The sequence below is a fragment of the Miniopterus schreibersii genome, assembly GCF_964146895.1.
Source record: "Miniopterus schreibersii genome assembly, chromosome: 2".
In the NCBI taxonomy this organism is placed as follows: domain Eukaryota; kingdom Metazoa; phylum Chordata; class Mammalia; order Chiroptera; family Miniopteridae; genus Miniopterus; species Miniopterus schreibersii.
Window position 1 is genome coordinate 64328955 of NC_138102.1, and position 23274 is coordinate 64352228.

The window sequence follows — 23274 nt, forward strand, 5'->3', positions numbered from 1 at the left end:
TGAAAAGACTCATATAAGGATACTCATAATATCCGGTATTAGTTTTCATACACACCCATAACAAGTGTCCACATCCCTGGTGTGGCTTAAAAGAACAGGAATTCATTCTTTTGCATTTTCTGGAGGCCAAAGTCCTAAATCAACATTTTGGCAAGGCTCATTCCTTTTGAGGGTCTGGGGAGGAATCTCTTTCAGGCCTCTCTCCGAGCTTCTGGTAGCCCCTTGTGATTCTCGGCATTTCTTACCTTGTAACATTACTTTAGTCTCCACCTCCTCCCTTGCATCGTTGTCTTCTGTTTGTCTCTCTCTCTCTCTCTCTCCCATCTGTTTCTCACCGTTTCTATTAAAGTGACATCAGTCATTGGATTTAGGGCTCACCCTAAATCTAGCACCATCTCTTCTCGAGAGCCTTAACTTCATTGCATCTTCAAAGACCCTGTTTTTAAATAAGTTCACATTAACAGGTACCTGGGGTTGGGCCTTAATTTATCATTTTTGGAGCCCCTGTTCAACCCATCGCACTACATAGCCTCAAAGTGAAACAGAAAGAAACACAAAAACCATGAACAGGAAAGTGGATGAAGAAATTTGGGTGTGTTCTTGCAATGAAATATTATTGCTTGTTAAAAAAGAACAAAGTACTGAATCACACTGTGCGTGTGTGAATCTCAGAGTCATTTGCTTGAGTGAAAGAAGCCAGACACAAAACGTGTTTAAGTTTCATTAATATAAATTTAAAGAACAGTGATAGAAATAAAAACATTGGTGTCTTATGGGAGGGTGGGGACTGTCTGGAAGCAGACATGAATGAATTTAAGACACCAGAATGGTTCTGAGTTTTATGCCAGCTTTTAAATTCATCAGATATGAAACTTTTGTGTTACGAGTGCTAGCTAAGACTGCCAAGTTAAATAAGTCTCTTGCTTTCTAGTTTTACCACTTGCAGATCCTGAGTATCTACAGAACTCACCTGGACCTCCTGTGAAATCCTTAGTGGTCCAGAATTGATAAGCACTTGTAAACAAAGACAAACAGTAGCTGATGTCTATAGCCAGTTGTCTGTTTCTTGGCTAGCTGGAGGAATATATATTTGTATCCTGTTAATTTTTTTCTTTTCTTTTTTAAACAATTCTTGGCTTTACCTTGCTCCTATGAAAACCTGTAAAAAAAAAAAAAAAAAAAAGTACCATATGTACTTGCCCGTTGTTTAGTTTTTAAAAATAATTTCAGCTTATGAGTTTTAATATCATAAGGGCACATTTATTTTAAAAACATTCTTTCTATTCTGAGCACAACCCAGGCATAAGGCACTTGAGTAGCTATGTTTTTGATGCTTCTCTTGAAGTAAAATGAATATTTCTTTTTCCTGAGAATTTTGGATATCATGAAAACATTGGCTAACAAATGGTGACGGTTAGATATTTTTCACCTAGTTTAATGAGAAAAATCAAGTTCAAAACTTTTTCCTAATAAGTGTCTTAATTTTATTATTAGATCCCGTTTCTTTCTCAGATGTCACTTTCCTCCCTCAACCCTTTGTCATTTTCTCTAGTCCTGTCTTTCACAAAGATGCATTTGTTTTTTAACATTCTCCTTGCTTATCACACGTTTCCCCCTGAGAGCAGAAGAATTAGCTAATATGAAAATATGAGTGCAGAGTACAGTGTGGAGGGGATACCAAAAGCGGATCTGGAAAAAATATTAAAAATTCAGCAGAACAGGAGGTAGTTGAATATACGAAGGAGAAAGCAAAGAAATATGTAGTAGTAGGCAGAGCGCACAGCAGGGTCATCTCCATAGTGTTTATATCTGATACCTCCTGAGGCGAAATTAAAGCCCATTCTTACTTATTGGAAATCATAGTAGAAGTAGTTTGAGTATCAGGTCATTTTTAAGTCTTGGCTGTTAATTTCTACATTGTGCTGCTCTGAGTGTAACTGTACACTTGATTGGCAGTATGTGACCTTGAAGCAGTCATTTAACCTCCCTAAAGTGCTACTCCACTATTCCTTATAATTATGTATTTACAAAATGTATGAAGTAAATGTTTAGTTAGTCAATTAAAACTGAAGTGAGTAGCTTTTTAATCAGTAGGTTACTCGTAGCAGTCGAAAGTTAAATGAATGGTTAAGTAGTTTTGTAATGACTTTCGGGAAGACTAATGAAAGAGATGAAGCATATACTAAACTTTCTTTTGAGTTTAGCCTCAACAAGTCTGCAGGCAGGGAGTGGAAAAGCCCAACAAGTTTTGAATAAATTGGTTTCTGAAAATCTCTTATTTATAAAAGAAACTATCTATAAAGAGAACCAGATATGGCATTAAACATGGTATAAAAAATGCCAAATTGATTTTGTGGTTTTTTTACATAGAATAATGGATAAAATTAAAATTGTATGTGAAAAACATAATAAGATCATGAGAGATTACATCCCTGAGGACTTTTTCTACTTTTTACCCTTCAAGTCAGATGGGAAGAATTAGATGAAATGTGTTATGAGGGCAGTAGCCACGACCTCTGTGTCTCAGCAACGAGTGGGCACTGTCAATACTTGTTGGTTCATTGATTCTCTAAAGGTACTTTCATTTAATGTTGTCCCTGCTCCAACAACACATGTTGCCAACAAACAAAATTTTGAAGTAAAAATTACCCTTAGTGTTCTGGATTTGCTTGTTTGATTTTCACTGGTCACTGTTCTTAAGATTATTCATCTGGCATGTATCCTCTGTGGTGGTGGGTGAGAGATTCCAGGAATACTGCGCCCTGCCTTCAAAAAAATAGTGAAATAAAATATTTTTTACTTCCTTATGCCTTTAGATTTATCTTCAGATTATAATTCATTATTGTCAGATTTTGGTGCTGTGGGCTTACATTGCTAAGATTCTATAACAATAAATTTAAAGGATACCTCTGTAAAAATGTAATTATAATTTTCTCTAACGTTCTAATTATTAACTATCTTAAAGCTACTTTTACTATAACCCTTTTTTTTTTTAAATGACTTTCTATCACCATTGAGAGTAGTATTTGTATGCTATAGCTCTCCATTTTTGCATTCGGCTTAGTCTTTGTCAGCCAAGCCAGGGTTTAGGTTCCTTAACAAGCAAACAAAATGCAGATCCCCAATGTTGATAGAATATGTGAAGTGATGAGGAAACATTCTTTAGGGTTTTTCAAAAAGTATTTTCCCATTTTTAAACCTACTTTTTAATTCCATCTGATTAATAAGAAAAAGAGCCCTGCTATTATTACCACAGATCCCAAGATTTAGGTCTTAGAACATTAGCTTTCCTTGAGTTTTGTTTTGTTTCGTTTCGTTTTGTTTTTTTAAATAAAAGGCGCCACCATTTGGCCTATGCGGTCAGAGTAGGCTAAATAGTGGACTAAAGTCAGGAACTAGCTCCAGGTGATCTCTCATGTTCCTTTCCAGCTCAGTAATTTCATTCACTGAAATACATTTATTTCATATCAGTCAAAATCCTAACTTTTCTAAATTTGGAAGAAAGAGCAATATGAAAAGGACATCTAATTTACAAGACTGTGGGTCAAAGACCTGTTGTTTGGTTACCTTTCCTGACTTCGCTTCGTCAGGGGTTTTTATGAAAATATAGCACTTTGTTCTGCATTACATCATAGACTTACTCTGTCTTTCCAAGGTACCTGTCCCTAGTGCCAGGTAGACTCATTATTCATACAAATCTAGGTTATATTTTTTCTAGGAAAATTAATTACTTTATACTGGCTGCATATGGTTAGCTTGTCAGCAGGAAAGCTTTAACATATTTTGGGTGGTATCGTATAGCCATTTATGCAGTCTTTTTTTCTCTTTGTGCACAGAGTAGTACACTAACATATGTTAAAATTAGTATGTTTAGTAATAATACCAAAGGTATACATGGGATACTGGAAAATTCCTCCTCATGTTTATTGCAAAGTGCTAATTACCTAAGTTCATAACCGTGAGTAAAGGCACAGACTGAAACAGATGCCATGGGCTCAGTATATACCTTGGCAAGGCCCTGCGTGTATGGACTCATGTGAGTGTTCTTTTCTACATCTTATTATCCTAAAGGATATAGTAAATGTCATGGAGTATTATTTGGAATTGCTCCAATATAATATGAATATCTACCATTTGCAATGTTTAAGTAAGGATAAAAATTTCAGGGAAGTAAGTCCATTTGGGAGCATTTTAAGACACTTGAAATGACTCTGTGAGAAGTAATCATCTCTCTCTCTCTTTTTTTTAATATATCTTTATTGATTTCAGAGAGAGGAAAGGAGAGGGAGGGAGAGAGATAGAAACATCAATGATGAGAGACTCATTGATTGGCTGCAGCCCACAAACCGGGCATGTGCCTTCACCGGGAATCGAACCCCGATCGTCTGGATCCTAGGTCGATGCTCAACCACTGAGCCACGCCCGGCTAGGCAGAAGTAATCATCTCTTAAGTCTACTTTGTGTATTAGACGTTCAGTATCCAAATATTATTCTAAATGGCCCTCACTTTGTTTTTCTAAAATTTTATATAACTTAAATTTATTCTGTAAAATCATTATTAGTAGTGTTTCCTTTTACTTTAAAATTTGTCTTTTTTGAGCCTACTAGTTTTTTACTCTCTTCCAGGGGAAAAAATTATTTTCTTGAGACAGGAATTTGAAGGCATTCCTTGTAGTCAAGTCATTTTAAGACATTCCTTAAAGTACTTTGTAGAGGGGACTTCTTGTTAACTAACTGTATTAGTCAGGCTCTTAAAAATCTTGCCTTTATGCACATAAACATTTCACATGTCAAGTGCCTGGGAGAGTACTGATGTAAAATAGATATTTATATTATTTGCTAAGAAACTTTCCATCTGAAGACACATTCTCAGAGGTATCTACTGAGAACTACCTCTTTATTGCTCGGTTCTTTTTAGGTGAGTGTGCGTGGTTATATTGTTATATCATTAAAGCAGTGTCTGCATTATCCTATTGGATCGAATAAGTTTAGGCTTTTGTATGGCATATTTTATTTTAAATAACAATCATTTATATTATTAGCAGATAGCTTTCTATCTTAACAGACATCCTGTACACCTCATGAGATAGTGTTTTTTTAGCCTTTCCCTTTGGGGGCCTGTAACTGGCTGCACTAGGCCCTATTTTAACCCTGTCATGTTCTGTCTTTTTTCTTTTCCCCCTGACCGGGCCTCAAACTGCTTTTGATGTTTATAATAGTTGTTGAAGTTCAAGGGTTATAGTATTACTGCCCCATCAGTCTCTTTTAAGTCTCAGATTCCTAATACATTTGGCCAAGGAATTCATATGTAGCTTAAGTGCCCTTTGTCTTCAGCCTTCAGGTGAGTGCGTCTTCCCCAGCATGTGTTGTTAGAACATGGGGAGTAAGTTTAAGGCAAGAACTTGCTGACACTCTAGTCCTTTTGTGTGTGTGTGTGTGTGTGTGTGTGTGTGTGTGTGTGTGTGTGTGTGTGTGTGTGTTTGTGTGCATGTTTTGACACTTTCACCCCTCTACATTCCCAACAGGGCAACCCTGAGTCCCAAACACCTGTGGCTTGGCACTGCTTCTGTCTCCTGCTACGCTCATGTTCCTTCACCCTAACTCTGCTAATTTAGTATGTGTCAGGAGTCATTCCCCTTTCCTGTGTTGCTGGAGAAAGTCAATTTAGTACAAATTGGGACCTATTTACTCTCCCTCTATCTAGCATGTATTGTTAGTCAGCAGTGCTTCTGAGGACAGCAGTTGCTATTTGAAGAAAACAAACCCTCTTTTACACCTTTCTGAATATGTTTTAAATATGACCCAGCATGTTTTGGTTTTGAACAAAAAAATGAATGATATGAATGTTTTATAATTCGTTGCCTCTCTATATTCTTTTGAAAATTTAGTTGTAAAAATATATGTACTTAATACTTAAACTTTATCATTTAATTAAAGCTTTCTTTTCATTGAGCATCTCAATAGTTACTTTTTTTAAATTTTTTTTTTCATTTTTGAGGGACGACTCTGGATTCCTCAGAAAAACAAGCAGGGCCTGTCTCTCTTCGTGCTATCAGTTTTAGGGGACATATTGCTTCTTGGGTACTGTCATACCAATAAATCATCCCAGATCACTTGCAGTCTTACAGTACTAAAGTATACCGTGCATTTTAAAGGAAATCTGCTATTTTCTTTTCAATCAGATGAGCAATGTGAAGAGACTACGGCCGCGGCTCAGTGCTATTCTCTTTAAGCTTCAGTTTGAAGAGCAGGTGAATAACATCAGACCTGACATCATGGCTGTCAGCACTGCCTGCGAAGACATAAAGAAGAGCAAAAGCTTCAGCAAGTTGCTGGAACTTGTATTGCTAATGGGAAACTACATGAATGCCGGCTCCCGGAATGCTCAGACCTTTGGATTTAACCTTAGCTCTCTCTGTAAAGTGAGTTTGGTTGTTTTTTTTAAAAACACATATTTGCCTGCACACTTACTCGTAGAATGTCAGCCCTTATTACATTATTTAAATATTTTTGTGTTGATGTGCTCATTATCAAGAACTTGAACTGAATGAACCATGAACCTAAACCCAGAGTGAACTAAGCTAATTTACTCAACCTCTGAACTAAATCCAAATATTAATTTTCTGTATTCTGCAAATCCACCTGAAGGATTTTGTTTAATAACAAAATTATGTTGTAAACCTATGCTTCTTCAAACTAATGAAATGGAACATCAGAATATTATTTAAACCTAGTAGTCATTCAGTTCAGATACCTGCATATATGATGGTATATATATTGAGACTTGCTTAGGATTACCACTAAAATTTTTACCTTTAACTATTTAAACATTTCTTTGCATTTATTTTTTGCAAGCAGACTAAAGGGAGAGAAAAGTGAGATTGCTTTATATAAAGGGGAAATTATTACTCTCCAAAGGAGAATAAATGTAACTCAGAGTTTGAAACGTTTCTATCTAAGTTAATTTTAGAGGATATGAAAATTGAGTAAGTTTAGAGGTATTTTTTCATCTGGGTTCAATGTTTTATGTAACAGAGCTCTTTCCTAAATAGTGGGCCACAGTAATAGTGTGTTATTGATCTGCTTATAACAAATTCTTCTCAGTTACACATCACAAGGAAAGCTTTCTATTGTTCTTGACCTGCTAACATTTAGCCTCCCTGACTAAGGAATTTGATTATTGCTGTTGCCAGTTAGGAAGGGAAGGTGAGAAACAAGTTCAGCTTTAGCTATGGGTTTGCTGAATAGTTAATCTCTTGGTACTTTCATGACTTTTCTTACCTGAGTTCCCCGACCTAAACCTCCCATTGGTATCAGTGCCTTGTGAGCTTTTCCCCTCTTCCGCCTCCATCTTTTTATTTCCTTCTCCTTGTTTTCTTAGCCTTCTATATTCTGTTAAGATCTGTTGCATGGATGAGGTGATTCATAACACAGGTATTGAAGACTTTGCACATATATAGCATACTTACTACTCTTGCGCCAAGTGCTTGACCTGATCATCTCATTAGTGTGATTAATATTTACCTAGATGCATGGAACTTACATTTTTCACATTTTAAACCATTAATTATGGTTAAATGTTTTAATGGAGCTTATATACAAAATGTTACAGCAGCAGAGTTAGGGGAGAGAGAGAGAGCCTTGCTGTGCTGAGGGCGGGCAGGTAAGTATTCAGAGAGGAATAGGGATTTGAGCTGGATCTGGAAGAGTGAGCAGATGTTCCCTGAGAGGAAAAGGCATTCTACGCAGGAATCAACAGTTTGTATAAAAGCTTATATTATGGCATGTGTGAGTACACCGAGTAATCCAATGCAGTTGGAGCCTAAATGGGGGAGGAGTGGAGAAAATGGAAATGAGATAGCAAATTGGCCTAGATCGTGAAAAGCCTGAAATGCCATACCTTATGGTGAAGGTTTTATGGAGACATGTTATTTCTGTAAGGCAAGTGATGTTATCAGATATCTTGTAGGAAGATAATTCTAGTAGCAGTATGGAAAAAAACTAAGCTACACACTGTCCAGTACTGTCACTGTTAGCCAAATGTGTCTATTTAAATTAATTAAAATGTAAAGTTAAAAATTAATTCCTCAGTCACACTTGCCTTGTTTCAAGTGAATCAGTCTCCATACATGCTGGCAGCATAAGCCTAGCACCTTTCTGTCGCTGCAGTAAGCTCTGGACAGCACTATTTTGGGGTTACAGTGGTAAGACTAGGTCACTGACTGAGCACCTGCTCTAGGAGAGTGACGGAGGACATGTAGCTGAGCAGATAGACCGTGAGGGCAATCTGAGATGAAGCAAGAAAGGGAAGGGGACTCACAAGTTTTAAGTGGCTGCTCAAAAAAGAATGAGTTCAGGTTATTTTGGTGTTTCCTTCCCCTTGTTTACCTCAGTGTCTTAAAGGGCATTCAACTGATGTGTCTTATTCAATTATGCACAAATATTTGAGTGTGCACTACATAATAGTCATTGTGCTTTGAGATGATGGTGGTCTGAGCTAAAGTCATAGCAGAGAGCTTTGAGGTAGGATGGGAAGTGTACACATTTAAGGAACATCTAAGGAATTGCCAGGGGGTGTGATTATGAACTTGGGGGCTGAAGGAGAAAGAGGGAAGCTAGATTTCCAGGTTCAGGGGAAGCAAAGGAAGGAAAAACAGGATGCAGAGCAAGGTGGGGAGAAGTTAGCTTTACACCTACAAATTTCCTGGAGTTTGTTTCATTGTACTAAATGTCTGTTTCTCTTTAGAGTTTGTATCTCAAAACTACAGCCAACTCACAAACAGTTGACCACACGCCCTCCCTCCTGCCTTCGTTAAAAGAGAGTTGTAGAGGGGAATCAGGTCTGATTAATGAGGTAGAATAGCTTAATGCAGTGCTTGGCACGTAGTAAATATTCAATAAATAGCTGTTGAATGAATGACACAATAGGCACAATGTTGTGTCTTAGTTATTATGTAGTTGAAAATCGACATCCTCTCATATTGAGATACAGTCGTTGATGCATAGAAATTTTAAAATCTTTTACAAATGCAATGCATGCTGTTACTATTTTACTATAGTCAATGTGCAAACTGGCTAATATGTCTCCAGATAATAGAGTTGACTGTATTTTTAGGCAATGAGACTAGATATTTTAACCATCCCTCTTAGGAGACTTCCGTTGTGCAAGAAACAAAATAAATACTAGAACTTCCTATTTTGTATTAGCCTACAGGTCAAGTTGAAAGCATATATTGAACAAGATGATACCTCATTATGTTTTTTTTCATCAGAAGCAGCAGCTTGATCTTTGACAATTGTGATTGAATTTTCACACTGAGTATTAAGGATTTGGTTTGATCATAAGCCCCCACACAAGGAATTCCAAATTTACTTGAAAGTATAAAGACAGGATTATATTTTAACCTGTTAAAACATGCTGAATAATCCTGTGACATTTAATATTCTATATCCAAAATTTTTACTTGTAAATGTCCTTTGTACATTTAGCTCAAGTATGAAGCATACATAAAAATTCATATTCATTTATTAACTTTGGACAGTTTAGAATAGTTACAGGATTTTGAATTCCATATGCATTGTATTTTAATTTTAGGAGGTATATTATATCTTACTATACATGTGTAATTGAGATGGCTAACTAAAATAACTCTAGAGTTCAGAGAGAAAGGATTTGTCTGTTTTCCTACCGAAGATTTGATATGGCTATGATAAATAAATATAAAAGTGAAATATGAGATATAAGGTAAACATAAGCTAGAATCTATTATTAAGATGGAAATAAAAATTAAACTAGATGCTTTCGGATGGTAAAAATGAAGTGCAGACATGGTGATGAAACTTTTCATGAGCTAAAAATAGTGGTTTTTCTGATTAGCCAAAGCTGGACTTGATAAGAAATATGGCATGTCTGTTGCTATAAAGGAAAAACGTGGTGTGGAGCTGTGTTTTTAGAAATAATAAGTGAAAAAAATCTATTACAACTATCTCCCTACTCTCTCGCCCCCTTATGTCATCTCCTACAAATATGTATTCAGGGCCTCTTAGGGCTTGATACTCCAAGAGCACCCCCATAGTAAATAAGGTACAAATGTCGTCTGTAGTTACAGTAATGCTACTTTGAGTTTAAGTAAAGTGGATTAAGTACCTTGCTTTCTGATGGCACAGCTTTTCAAATGGACTAAACCTTAGACTTGTAGTTTAGGACAGTGGGTGGACTACTTGTCTTTCGTGATAGTCCTCCAAATATGTGACTAGACTTTAGATAAAAACTGGATTAAAGGTAGATGAGGTTATAGTCTTTTTCTCAGGAGCTTTATTGATTCAGTGACAATATATATCCTTAGAAATTTCATTAACAGATGGTAGGTGGTTGCTTAACCAAAGTGCCTACCTAGAAAAAATTTGTATGGGGTTAGAGTTGGAGTTTTTCTCTAAAAAACCTGTTGGTAGGGCCAAGATCTTTTTTTCCTAAGTAGGTCTAGCAAAGAATGAGTTGACCCAACCATCAGAGTTGAACACCATATTAAAATATATGAGATGACTTTAACTTGTGAATATAAAAAATGATGTTATCCGTCCACATGCAGTAACTAGTGTTACTAGTAAACATGTTTAGTAACGTTTACTTATGTCTAATGAGATATGTGATTTCTGAATAACATCATCTCAGTGACTACAGCAGAATGATGTAGCTATGAAAGCAGCTCTTTGTTCTAAGTAATTATACCGACTTCCTATATTAGAATAGTAGACATAAATTTTGGAAGAGTTTACCCACTGTAATTTTTATTTTACAAATAAAAATTCAGTATTTGTGCTGTTACTTTGGGGGAAATTGCAGAAACAAATAACCATTGATTCTGCTATAAATTTATCCACAGTATCACTTTGCAGGGAACGTTCTGTTCTCTGTGGCAGTAGAAATGTGAGTTCATCTTGAGAAGAAGTCCTCACAAGGATGCACAGTGATGGGGCGGTGGGGGTAGGTGTTAAAGGTGAGGGGTTGGCATGCAAGATTGATTTTTGTCCAAGTTCTCTTTTCTAGTGTGCAAACATTTTACCTGGTGTTCTATGTATTCCCTTTATAATAAGCACAGTCCAAAACTGAGTAACTTCACCGAAGTTGTGATGGGGATTATTTTTTACAAAAAAAGTTGAACTTTCCTTTTCTTTTTTTCTTTTTCTTTAATGGCTCCATCAACTCTCATTAGTGATCTCTTGAAATTGTGAACAGCTCTTCTTGGAGGACACTGATTCTTAACCTGGAGTACCCTTTAAAAAAATTCTCACATGTCAGCCCCACATCAGGTTACTTTAGCATGTATGGATGTGGATCCTGATTAGTGGCTTTTTTTTTTTAAAAAAAAAAAAAGATCCCCAGGTGATTTTAGTGCACAGATTGAACTGAGAATCACTTTATCTGTCTTCTGCCCAACTTCCTTTTCCCACGATGGAAGATACTTAATTGGTGGTCTGGAACCAACCAACAAACATAAAAAAGCAAAACCAAACCAAAACAAAAAAGAAACAAAACTTCTTCACTTTAGGATGAGTGGTGAAAATATTTCCAAAAACTGTTGCTTCTCTTTACTGCCAAGCTGAGTACTGTTCTGAAAATGAAAAAAAGAGTGAAAGGAAGATGAATTTCAGGTACACAGTGGAACTGAAATATGTTGATGGCCAGTGTCCTGAGTTACTTTGCAGGGCTCTGCCTTGAGCAGGTAAAGTTTCAGTGATTATAAAAAGCAGGACACAAGTACATGGATCTTTTATAGGCAGTTTGTATGTTGCCTACCTGTCACAGTCACACAGGTTAATATTGTGAATCTTTTTTTTCCTTTACTCTATGAAATTAGTTTTAAGAAAGACCTCCGCCAAACAAATCCATTGTTCCTTCTGCAGTCATTGTTTTAGAACTTTAGAGAAATTTTTATTCTTTATCAAATTGGCAAAATCACAGGAGTGAATTTTGGCACTCTTTGAAAGTGAAACAGTTTTTCGCCAAAGACTTACAGATAACAAATGTCATTCTTATTTTACATCCAGCCAATTAAGTCACTGAAATACTCTCAAAGCAATGTGAAACTATTTAGAATTCTTAAACCCTTTGACTCATTCATTAACACGTTTAATGTATGGCGTTTTCTAAGAAACATTTAATTGGCTTTACTAACTAGTGTTTTTGATAAATTTTATTCACATTACCTCTGTTTCCTTTTTCAGTTGCTCTTAAACATTGTAAATTAGAATTATTATTTTAACAAATAGAATTATAAAAGACAGAGTGGCTTTGCTCACAATCAGCAAATGCACTGGCACTGCTTGTATGCTGTAGCTCACTGCTCTTGTGACAAGCATTGCTAGTCTGTCACACTTCCTTTCTCCCAAACACACAGCCTCAGAATCCCTTCAACACCTCACTTACCAACAGCTACTAAAAATCAGAGGTTGCACTCAATATAAGTCTTACCTGCCATCCTTGATTTTTACATTTTATAAATGAGAATTCCAAAATTAAATGGGATGCTCCAATTTTGATATTCTAAGAAGCTTGTTATCTAGGTCTCCCTTAGCAAGGATCTGAATTGTTTCTAGATTTTGGGGATCAGAGCCAAAACATGTAACATTATTGTCTTTACTTACCAACGGTGTTTATGAATATTCTTATGTAGTGGGAAAGAGTATAGTGATGAAATAGATGTATATCAAAACCAGACAAAGACATTACAATAAGGGAAAATTTTAGCTTAATAGCTCTCATAATCATAGGTGTAAAAATTGTCAACAAAATATTACAAATCAAAACCAAAAATATATAAAAAGTATTATAACCTATGACTAAATGGGATGTATTTCAGGTATGAATCAGTAAGATAATCCATCATCACATCAACAGGCTAAAAAGGAAAAATCATTTGATTATATCAGATATACAGAAAAGTTATTTGATAAAATTCTACTGCCGTTCATGATATGAACTCTCAACAAACTAGAAAAAGAGAGGAAGTTTCTCAAGTTGATAAAGAATGCCTACAAAAACTACAGCTAGTATCATATTTAACAGTAAAAAACAATGTTTATCCCCTAAAATAAGGAACAAGGGAAGGACGTCTCCTCTCACCATTCCTGATCAACATTGTACTAGAAATACTAGCTAAGGCAGTAAGACTAGAAAGTAAAATAAAAGGTATATAGACCTAGAAGAAATAAAACTGGTTTGTTCATAGGTGAAATAATTGCCCATGTAACCCCCCCCCCCCACCACACACACACACACACACACTCTCTCTCTCTCTTTCTGGAACTAAAAAACAGTTATAGCAAAGTTTTAGGATATGAAGCTGACATAAAGAGTCAATTGCTTTCCTAATACTAGCAGTGTATAAAAATGCAACTTTTCTGGATATTTATTTTGTATCCTGCCACTTTACTGAATTCATTAATCAGTTCTATTAGGTTTTTGGTGGAATTTTTAGAGTTTCTCTATATACAATATCATGTCATCTGCAAATAATGATAGTTCTACTTCTTTCTTTTCAATTTGGATGCCTTTTATTTCTTCTTTTTATGTGATTGCTTAACCCAAGAAAGATGGTTTCTGGGGTGGGGGAGAATGACTCAGCACAGGGATTCTGGTGTCTGTCCCTTCAGCTCTCTACCCAGAGGTGCAAACTGGGTAGGTGCAGACTCTCCTCATGAGACTAGTTTGCTCTGCCCTCTCTCCCATGGAGCCCAGGATAAGTGGTTGCAAATGAAGTTTTATCTCTTTGCCCTTTAAGAGGACAGCTGTGTCTCTAGCAGACTAATGTCTCTCCCTGGCAGACAGAATCCCCTCTAATGTTCACAGCCAGCTGTTATGTGGGTGCCTCTTCCTGGCTCTGATGCTCTGGGCTGGAGAGCCCGACTTGGGGTTGAGACCTCATGCTTCTCACCGGGAACCTTTGCAGCTGAGATACCTCCCTGGAACCTCAGCCAGTGTCCATAGAAGCAGGGCCAGCCCTTTTTGCATCTCCACGCTCCCTACCAACCTCAATGTGGCTTCTTCTGTAAATCCTTGGTTATAAGACTTCCCTCAGCTAGTCTTCATTTGGTTATTCAGATTACTTGCTCTATACTTTAGTTGTAATTCTAGTTTGGTCCTGGAAGGAGATGAGTGTAGCTTTCACCTTCTCTACCATTATCTTGGATCCCACTAACAGTCTTAATGAAAACAATTAGAAGTTAAAAACAACTTTTAAAATTCATCCATTTATATTAACTAAAGGATACTGAGCTATTTTAAATCCCTGTTGAATAAGGGAATAATATAAATAAACAGAACATTGAACAATACACTAAATAATAGCTAAAATTTTACTAAAACACAAAAATGCTTTTTATATTGAAGTCTCTGTGCTTACTAAAATCCAGAAGAAATACATAAAAAATATAATTTAAAGAAAGTATGTCTATGAAAACATGGTATGAACCAGTTGATATTATAGAAGTTGATATTATTTATAGGATTTTTTTGCTTATTTAATATGTCAACCCTCATTCTCATTCTAATGTGAAAATTAAGCAAAAATATAAAATTGTTTATATATGAATGACACAAATTTATCTAATTATCAATTTCACCTAGTATTGATTGACCTCTACCCATCTTTTAAATCATTATAAAAGTTCTTTTATATATATTAAACATGGTTATGGCAATTCCAGCTGAGCATCTTTTGTTCATACTAACATTTTTAAGTCCATTCATTTTGGAGGTTTTTGAAAAATTTATTTAGGGAGTGGTTATTTTTAATGTATTTATGTTTATCAGAAAATACCTATTCTATAATTGTGGGTTGGTTTCTCTAGTGAAGCTGACTTTTTGAACTGAGCAAATATATATTCTTTGGTAATTCGTCTTTACACATCCATTTTTGTGGGGATACCTTTAACTTATATTTAGAAACCTTATTTTATACATATACAAATCACTTTATTCTGCAAAGGATTTAAGATGAAATATGATGTTATGTATACTTGTTAAAGTCTGTTGAAGGTTAAAGTTTATGGATATGTTTTCATCAAACTATATTCATATATTTTGTCTACACCAATACATTAGCAATATGGAAAGACTTGCTGTTTGAGTTATAGGATTCAGGTGGCATTTTATTAATTTAATAGATAAAACAATAGAAAGAATATCATGCTCTCAGAACTAGAAATGACCTAAGGGTAGAGAGGGTCCATTGGTAGAGGCTTTCAAGGCTAGAATTACAGGCTGTAGCGCTTTAGTATTTTAAATTGCATTAATGCTCTTTTGTCTTACTACCGTTTTTTGTCTACTGTGTTTTTGAGAATTTTGTTTCTTTTGATGCAGAATAATAATACCCACTAGATAAAGACTTTTGTAGGGGAACTCTATTTGTAGTGGTTTAGAGCTTTGAATTCACACAGACATGGCTGCAAATCTTGGCTCTATCAGATAGCAGCTATGTGATGTGGGGTTCACTACATGATCTTGCAAATCTTTTTTCCCCCTCCTTAATAATGCTCTTAATAGTGCTCTTTTCATAGGGATGTTGTATGTTTTAAGCATAATACTTACATAGTTTTGGCTAGTCTCTGTCTCATAGTGCCACGTAAGAGAGCTGCTGTTGTCATCCTCAACATTACTACTGTTCACAAGTTAAGGTCCAATGTTCATGGAGCCATTACAGATGCCCATAATTTTGTCGTTTTTCTGGTGGTCAGCAATGTCTACAACATCTAAAATAGTCAGTGCTGTTTGGATACATACGTAGATTACAGGAACATAATGGGAAGAGAATTACTAATTTAACAACATTCTTAAGATATGTTTTATTATCTAAGAGGAAAGGGCTACAGTCTTTGAATTAAGAAAATCACCAAGATACTAAGGTTTAAGAATTTTTTTATTGTGACTGAGACAATGGAATATTCTTTAAATGTCATCCAAATTTGTGCTGAATACCTTAGAAATATTCCAAAACCTTGCATTGTAGCAACAAAGAACTTGTACTCCAGACTGACAACTAGGCCATGATTTATTATAGGATCTACTTTTAACATTATTTTGTCTGGAATGAACAGAGCGGTTGAAGAAAGTCCATCCATCTTTTTGTTTATTTGACATCTGTGCCACATTAAATGTACCTTAAAGAAACAATATATAAATAAGAAATTCTACTTAACAGTGATGATTACTCATCAGGAAGATAAATCTCTTGACAATAATACAAAAGGAATCCTGTCAAGCAGTGTCTGTTAAATTTAAATGAAGCTTATTTTTAAACCTAAATGAAGTTTCTAAGCAAATATTTTAGCTTCACTTTCTTTCCAAAAGTTAGCAATACAAAATGTGTTCATGTTGTTCTTTGTCTTCAGCAAAATTGTCACTATCTCCCAAGCTTTCCTCTTCTAGCTAATCACTGATTATGATTGATACGAGAAATTATTGGGGATAGAATGTGCCCTCTTTACTGTTAATGTTTATCAAAAAGGTGAAAAAATATTGAGCAGCAAGTAGATAAAGATTTTGACAAATACATTTTGTTGTGCTTTCATGCTGTTGAAAAGAGTCCTTTTTTTTTTAAAGTTATTTGGGGAAGGAGGGAAGGAACCGAGTATTTGAGGCAAGAAGAATATATCTTAGCAGAATTATGCAATTTTTTCTGAGAATTTTAGGACCTGAATAAAAAATGGCTGGCCTGGAATTTAGAGCCACATAGTAGTTTGTAAATGAGACACAATGTATTATCAACAAATGCTTTCAATTGGTGTTTCTTATTTGAATGTCTTATTTATTAGGTTTAATTTCAGATTTATTTATTGGAAATTTGCAGGATGTTTTTTAAGTGTTATAATTGTTAAATATAGATTTTTGAAGGATAGGAGAATTCTGCTTCCTTTTACTATTCAGAATAAACTTTTTATATTAGAATGTTAACAACATGCTACTTGCTAGTCAGTTGATATTTTTAATATTTCAACCAAGATACCGCCCTCCTCCATAAGTTAGTTTTTAGCTTTATGATTGTCTCTAAATACTTGAATGTATTTGACATACGTACTTAAAATTTATTAAACTTGTAGATACTATATAAACTATAGTATTTCCAGAATTCTAATTCTAAATTCTTATTGCTTTTGAATAAAGATCAAGATTGATCCAGGTGGTTGTTGGATCATAGAAATTTCTTGGTATATTAATCCTAGCTGTTGCTGGCTGTTTAGCTATGTTACAAATAGTACTGGAACACTCTGTCCAAGCTTCACAAAATGTAGAGCTCGATGGTGCTTGTCTTAATATTCTACACAGGCTATGTGTCCAGTTTCACATGAAAGGAACATGATAAGGAAGGATATAAACTGGTTACAGTCAGGAGGTGAGTGTACACTGAAGGGACAGGATTCCCTGGGGAATCACTGCTGTAAAGGGGGTGAAATGGGGGGGAATAAAGAGCTTTGCTACTACGATGCTTAAAAAAACACGATGGCTTTTATGCTAATTCTTGATTGTACAAGAGAAAACTATTATGTTTGTGAAAGTTTGCTACTTTTAATCTGGCCTTATCCATTTAAGATGATAGTATAAATGCAATTTTATGATTGAAAGGTAACTTTTAGAAATTGGATTAACATTCTCAGCATATGTAAAAGCTGAAACTGATAGAACGATTCTAACTGGTCCAAGCATGCAAAAATAACTTCTAAACTGAGATAATAACTAGGTTTCCTCATTTTTATCCTATTTTAAATTAGATTTTGGTATGTCTACTAACACTAAGTCCACTAGAATGCATACTTAATATTTTTGGAGTAGAAAATGAGTTGAGTTCTCTTTGTCTAGTCCATGTTCTTATTTCATTTGTGTGATAACTACGGTCCAATAACTTGCCCAAGGCTATATAACTAGTTAAGGATGTGTTTTAACTATACTAGGTCTACCACACATGTTAGTAACCATTAGTCTAGCTATTATTTGAGTCATTTTTTGAAGTATACTCTTTTAAAACACTCAGCTGGATGTTGGGAATCTCTGTTCCTTTTAAAAGGCGTTAAGTAATGGATTAAATGTTGATACAGTTCTTAAAATTCCAGGAACCATTCTTTACTTTTTATTCAAGTGTAGTTGGCATACAATATTATATTACTTTCAGGTATTCAACATAGTGGTTCAACATGGTTTGTGTGTTGAATAGGTCACTGTAGCATTTGAAGCTATTACCTGGGTACCCTATGAAAGTCAGGCTGCCTAGAAGGGTAGCTGCATGTTTCCAGGAGTACGCTAGTTTTTGCACTAATAAGTTGTGTGTGTTAATATTTATGATGGCACAGAATCGCTCCCATTCTTCTATTGTATATTAACTTATTTTTCTTCTGATAGTGATATAATATTTAGTGATGGTAGAATTTGTAAAAATAGTACCTATGGGGATATATGTATACATACTTACACATACATATTTTCAAGTGGGAAATTGTTGGAAAAGAAGGACTGTCCCCAGTTAGGTAGGTGAAGAGTTTCCAGCTCTAAGTTAAATCCTGGTATGCAGAGTGATTTTCCCCCCTCTCATTTGTGTATCTGCTCTGAATGATTACTGAGTTGTAGGAAATTCTACCAGATTACCTATTTACCCTGTGTTCACACCCAGTATTCATTCCAATGACTACATGAAACCCAAGCTAACTCCCTGTTTATTGTTAGATTTTAGCTTAACCACCTCTCCTCTCTGATTGCGTTCCATGACCATCTCAGATTATGATGGGTCCATCCTGGTCTTCAAGTCTCTGTTCTTCCTTTTACTCTGTGTACCTGTTTGAATTTATTTGATCAACTTTTTAGCTTTAGGGGCTAACAGCTCACAAATGGATGCTCTTAGACCAGTTCACTCCTTGAGTTCCAACCCCCAGAGAGATTCTCAATAGTTTGTCAACAGTTTATCACCTTTGAAGGGATAAAAAATTGTTCTTGGTGAGCAAGAATGTCTTACTGTTGCTGTATGTAAAGCACAGGTATGCATACAGTACATAAACATGTACAGTGTACCTGTGGTTTAAAAATTCCATGAGTGCAAATGATCAGAGCCAAAAAATGCCTTAAAAAGCGCCTTAGCTGATAGTAATGAAAAAAGGTTGAGAATCACTGTTTCTATGTCCTTTTTGGACATTTCCACCTTGGATGTTACTTAAAAACTTCAAACTCAACTTGTTCGTAACTGAAATGAGTTTTTTCATTGCCCAGCCCACCCAAATCTGTTCTCGTCCTTTCTGTCTTCTCTCCATTAACAGCATCGCCTGGGTTTCCACATCCACTCTGTCGCATTATCTCTATTCCCAAAGCATCACCTCGACTCAGGCTGTCATCTTTCCTTTCTGGATTATTGCTATAGCTCTTTAAATTACTCTTCCTGCTCCTGTTATTACCCTTGCTCTAATCTTTTATCCACACTACCCTACAGGGAGCTTTCTGAAATGTACATCTGGTCATCTCTCATCTGTTTAAAAACTCCAAATTCTTAGGGCTCAAAATCTTATTTCCATCGCATGACCTACCTTTCCTTTTATTTTCCTGTCTTTTCAGATTCATATCTTTTTAGTCTACCTTCTTGCCCTCCCTGACACACACTTGTATTTTGGAGTCATTCTGACTCCTCGGATGTGCCGTTTTCTTCCTCGACTGTGGCCTTTTGCAAAAGCTGCTCCTCCTGCCTTGATATTGAGCTCTTGATTTTTTCTTCCCTTCCCTAACACCATACAACTTCCTCTCTACCAATGTTCAATTTAGATGTCATGTCCTCCTAAATGTACTTTGTGATTAGTTTTACTATACTATTTGTCACACCAGAGTGAATAGGTATTTTCTGTTTCTTTGTTTTTTTCCACTAAACAGCTTGTTGAGGAATGACTGTCGGCTGCTGTGTCTCCAGCTCCTGCAGTATCTAGCAGGCATTCCACCAGCATGCGCCAAATGAGGAAATGATCAAATGTGGGGGTTGTTTAGGCACCACTGTTATATTGACTTTCCTAGGTGCTTACCATATATCCCCCCCCCCCCCCATAAAATGTCACATTATGGATTGGATTATACTTATTCCTTCTTTTCAATTAATGTTAATGACGTTGACCGAGCAACAATATGTAAAGAGTAGCTTTTGAAGTATTTAAACATTTGCTTTTCAAAATAGAATTAACTAATTTTACAATTCATTCATTCTTACCTAGAAAATACAATATTAACATTATTTAAATAGGCAGATTATCAAAACATGTTTGACTGTTTTTTTTCTTCCTCTCGCTCTGTTTAGCTGAAGGACACAAAATCAGCAGATCAGAAAACAACACTACTTCATTTTCTAGTGGAAATATGTGAAGAAAAGTACCCTGATATCCTGAATTTTGTGGACGATTTGAAACATTTGGACAAAGCTAGCAAAGGTTTGTGCTTTAATAGAAAACCTTCCACTGCTCTGGGTCTTCAGTTCTTAGAGTCAGAAAGTAATGCCTTTTATTCGAGTATGCTTACTACTTTTTCATAGTGTTTTCATACTATACACGTCACTTTAAAAATAGATGTTGTAGAACATTTGTTTTATGAATTGTCTTTGGAGTTATAAGTTTAATCGGATTAGATAATGAGGCCCTATATTAAAAAATCTGACATTCTCAAGTTTAAACCTTGTGAATATCTGCCTGCCCCACCTCTGCCACTAAGCCAAGGGTGGCCACTGTTATGCTCCTTTGACTCACTGTCATTCAGGAGCACTTGGGAACTATTATGTGTCTGAGCCAGGCACTAGTAATTAGTGTCCCCTGTTTCCACCCACCTTACAGGTGGAGCGTGCTTTTTCTGTCCTAATAGACACCGAACTTCAGAGATTCAGTTCACTCCTTCCTACTGCTGAGATTTCTAACCTGTTTCTGGCCCCCTACTGTGGGTTTAGATCAGCTTATAAAGGGCCATAGAAAGGATAGGACCTTTTATTAATATTTGGTTATAATATGATCAAATGTAATTTTTTGACTTCCTGAAGAATCCAGTTTTTATTTGTATATCACATTGATCCTATGGAAAAAAACTTTAATTGGTTCCCAACAGCCAATTTATGAATACACATCTATGAATATACAGAAATATCTGAATATGCATTTTGGAAGACAACTCACTTGAAATGGTGGACTGTCTGAACTTTTTGTGTTGAGCACTGGTCATTAGTAATGTCAAAGTATTTTGTAATCTGTTTATTTCCTTCTTAAAATTTGAATTTGTCAACTTAAAGAAGGATACTTTATTTTTTCCATATTATAGTGAATATTTCTTCTTAAATCACTTTTATCATTCTTTACTCCCTTTATTTTCCTTTCTATAAAATGGGGATTGTAGCACTTTATCAGCAAAAAGGCATGTGATTAGGTGAGATGTTCTTTGACATTTCCCTGAGATGTATGTTTCTTTGACATGTATACCTCATATCATCTGGGGGAAGGGGGGTCACAGTGCTGGAAATATTGGTCTGGATTTTTAAGACCAAAACTAAACTTTTCACTTTTCACTCCTGCCTCCCAATGCTCTAATGATACTGAATTATTTACTTGGCTCTTACTTTACCTTAAAATGTCCTCGGTGTAAGGACATTTTGTGTGTGTGTGTGTGTGTGTGTGTGAAATTTAAGAATGAAAATAATTCAAATTATTTCTGTATATTAAACAATGTGATATTAGGACCAAAGTGCATTGAGAAAAAACACACACATTAAAAATAGCTCAGTGATACTCAAAATAATTAAGTGATTGGTTCTTTAGCTTAGGGAAGGCGACTTTTCTAATGAGATTTCTGAAATTTTGGAATAAGATTTGAATTAACGGGATAAAAAAGAATTGAAAATGGGTGTTCTTGATGAACATTAAACTTCATAGTAACCGAGTGGTAGATGAAAAAGTGGCACGTGCCCAGTGGCTTGAAATATAGAGGAAGTTGGTTTTTTTTCTTCTTTCTAGTGAAAAGATAGTTGAGAAGGTAATTGCTATGTCAGCATTAGATATTTAGCAAGAATTAAAGCAGCGCAAACATTTCTGGCTAATAGCAGTTTTTATTCCTGATCACTTCACCATCTTTCCTACCAGTTCTGAAAATGAACAGTAAACCTGTACATACTTCTCCTTCAGGTGCATTGTTCATCATAGAACTTATTTTTTAGCAGTTTTTGCTTGTAAATTAAGTTTTTGAAATACCATTGATCTATCATGACCCATTTGATTGTACTTAAAATTCACGAATATTATGATATTTTGCTTTTGAAAAATACTTAACTTTCATAAGGGCTTGCAGAGTTGTAGCTTGGTAATTAGATTCTTCTGTTTGTTTTCTTTCCTGGTGTTTCTATGGGGCAGTGGGGGCCTGGGGGGTTTTAGTTTCCATCTGTTTAGCAGAGGAACGCATATGTGGATGGGTCAGCAGATACCGTTAATGTGTTTCACAGGGAGCAGCCAACTTCATATTTGAAATAGAGTAGCCATCATTGAGGTAATTTTTTATAGTGTAGGTGATTGTGGAGCATAATTTATTTCCAAGCTTATGTTACCCTATTAATGAAGGAGATTTTAGAGGAATAATTGTGATGTTTTAGGTGAAATAAGTTGGTTTGCTTTGGAGAATGTCAATGCTCTTATATTATATATCATTATTTAAAAGTTTCCAGATTTGAAATCTCCTCAGTGAGCTATCACATGAATTAAACAGTACCTTTGTTTTTGAGACATAACAAATCTTGGCCATTAGGTACTCCTGGATCAGCAGGCGGAACTTTCATTGCAACTAATGAGCTTACCCGTATGACAATTTTCAAAAATCTACTTCATTAGGGCTGCTTCTTTTCTAAGAGATAATAGCCTACAGCTTATCTGTTGTATTTCAGTGAAAGTATTTCGGGTCATTATTGTATTTCTGTACACCATTGTGATCGTTCTTTCTGGACTTCTTGGGGTTGAATACATTTTCCCGTGTCTAAACAAGTGAAATTAATGAACTCTAATCCATGAAGGTTTTATTGATTATTTCATATAACCTGTTTCATTATTAAGTTGGAATGGTATTTTATTAATGAGTCAGAAATAAGACCAAACTGTAAGGTTTCTTGGGGTGTATTAAAATAAAACAAAGGTAAGTTTATCGTGTCGCCTTGTTCAGCTCTGTCTTTTTCAGGGCTTTCATAGCTCTAGCATATATTTCCATTACTCCCCAGGTAGTCAACTCAGAATTCTAGAAAGACC

At 35.5% G+C, this 23274-nt stretch overlaps 1 protein-coding gene across 2 annotated transcripts in view; it reads left to right on the plus strand.

The window, feature by feature from the left end:
* Positions 1-23274, plus strand: part of DIAPH3 (diaphanous related formin 3) — a 424348-nt gene that overhangs the window by 226614 nt on the left and 174460 nt on the right. For both annotated transcript variants that reach the window (XM_081128431.1, XM_081128432.1), the window contains 2 exons: positions 6183-6422; positions 20313-20442. In XM_081128431.1, coding sequence (XP_080984557.1) covers positions 6183-6422; positions 20313-20442 — 370 coding nt within the window. The remainder of the gene's footprint in view (positions 1-6182; positions 6423-20312; positions 20443-23274) is intronic.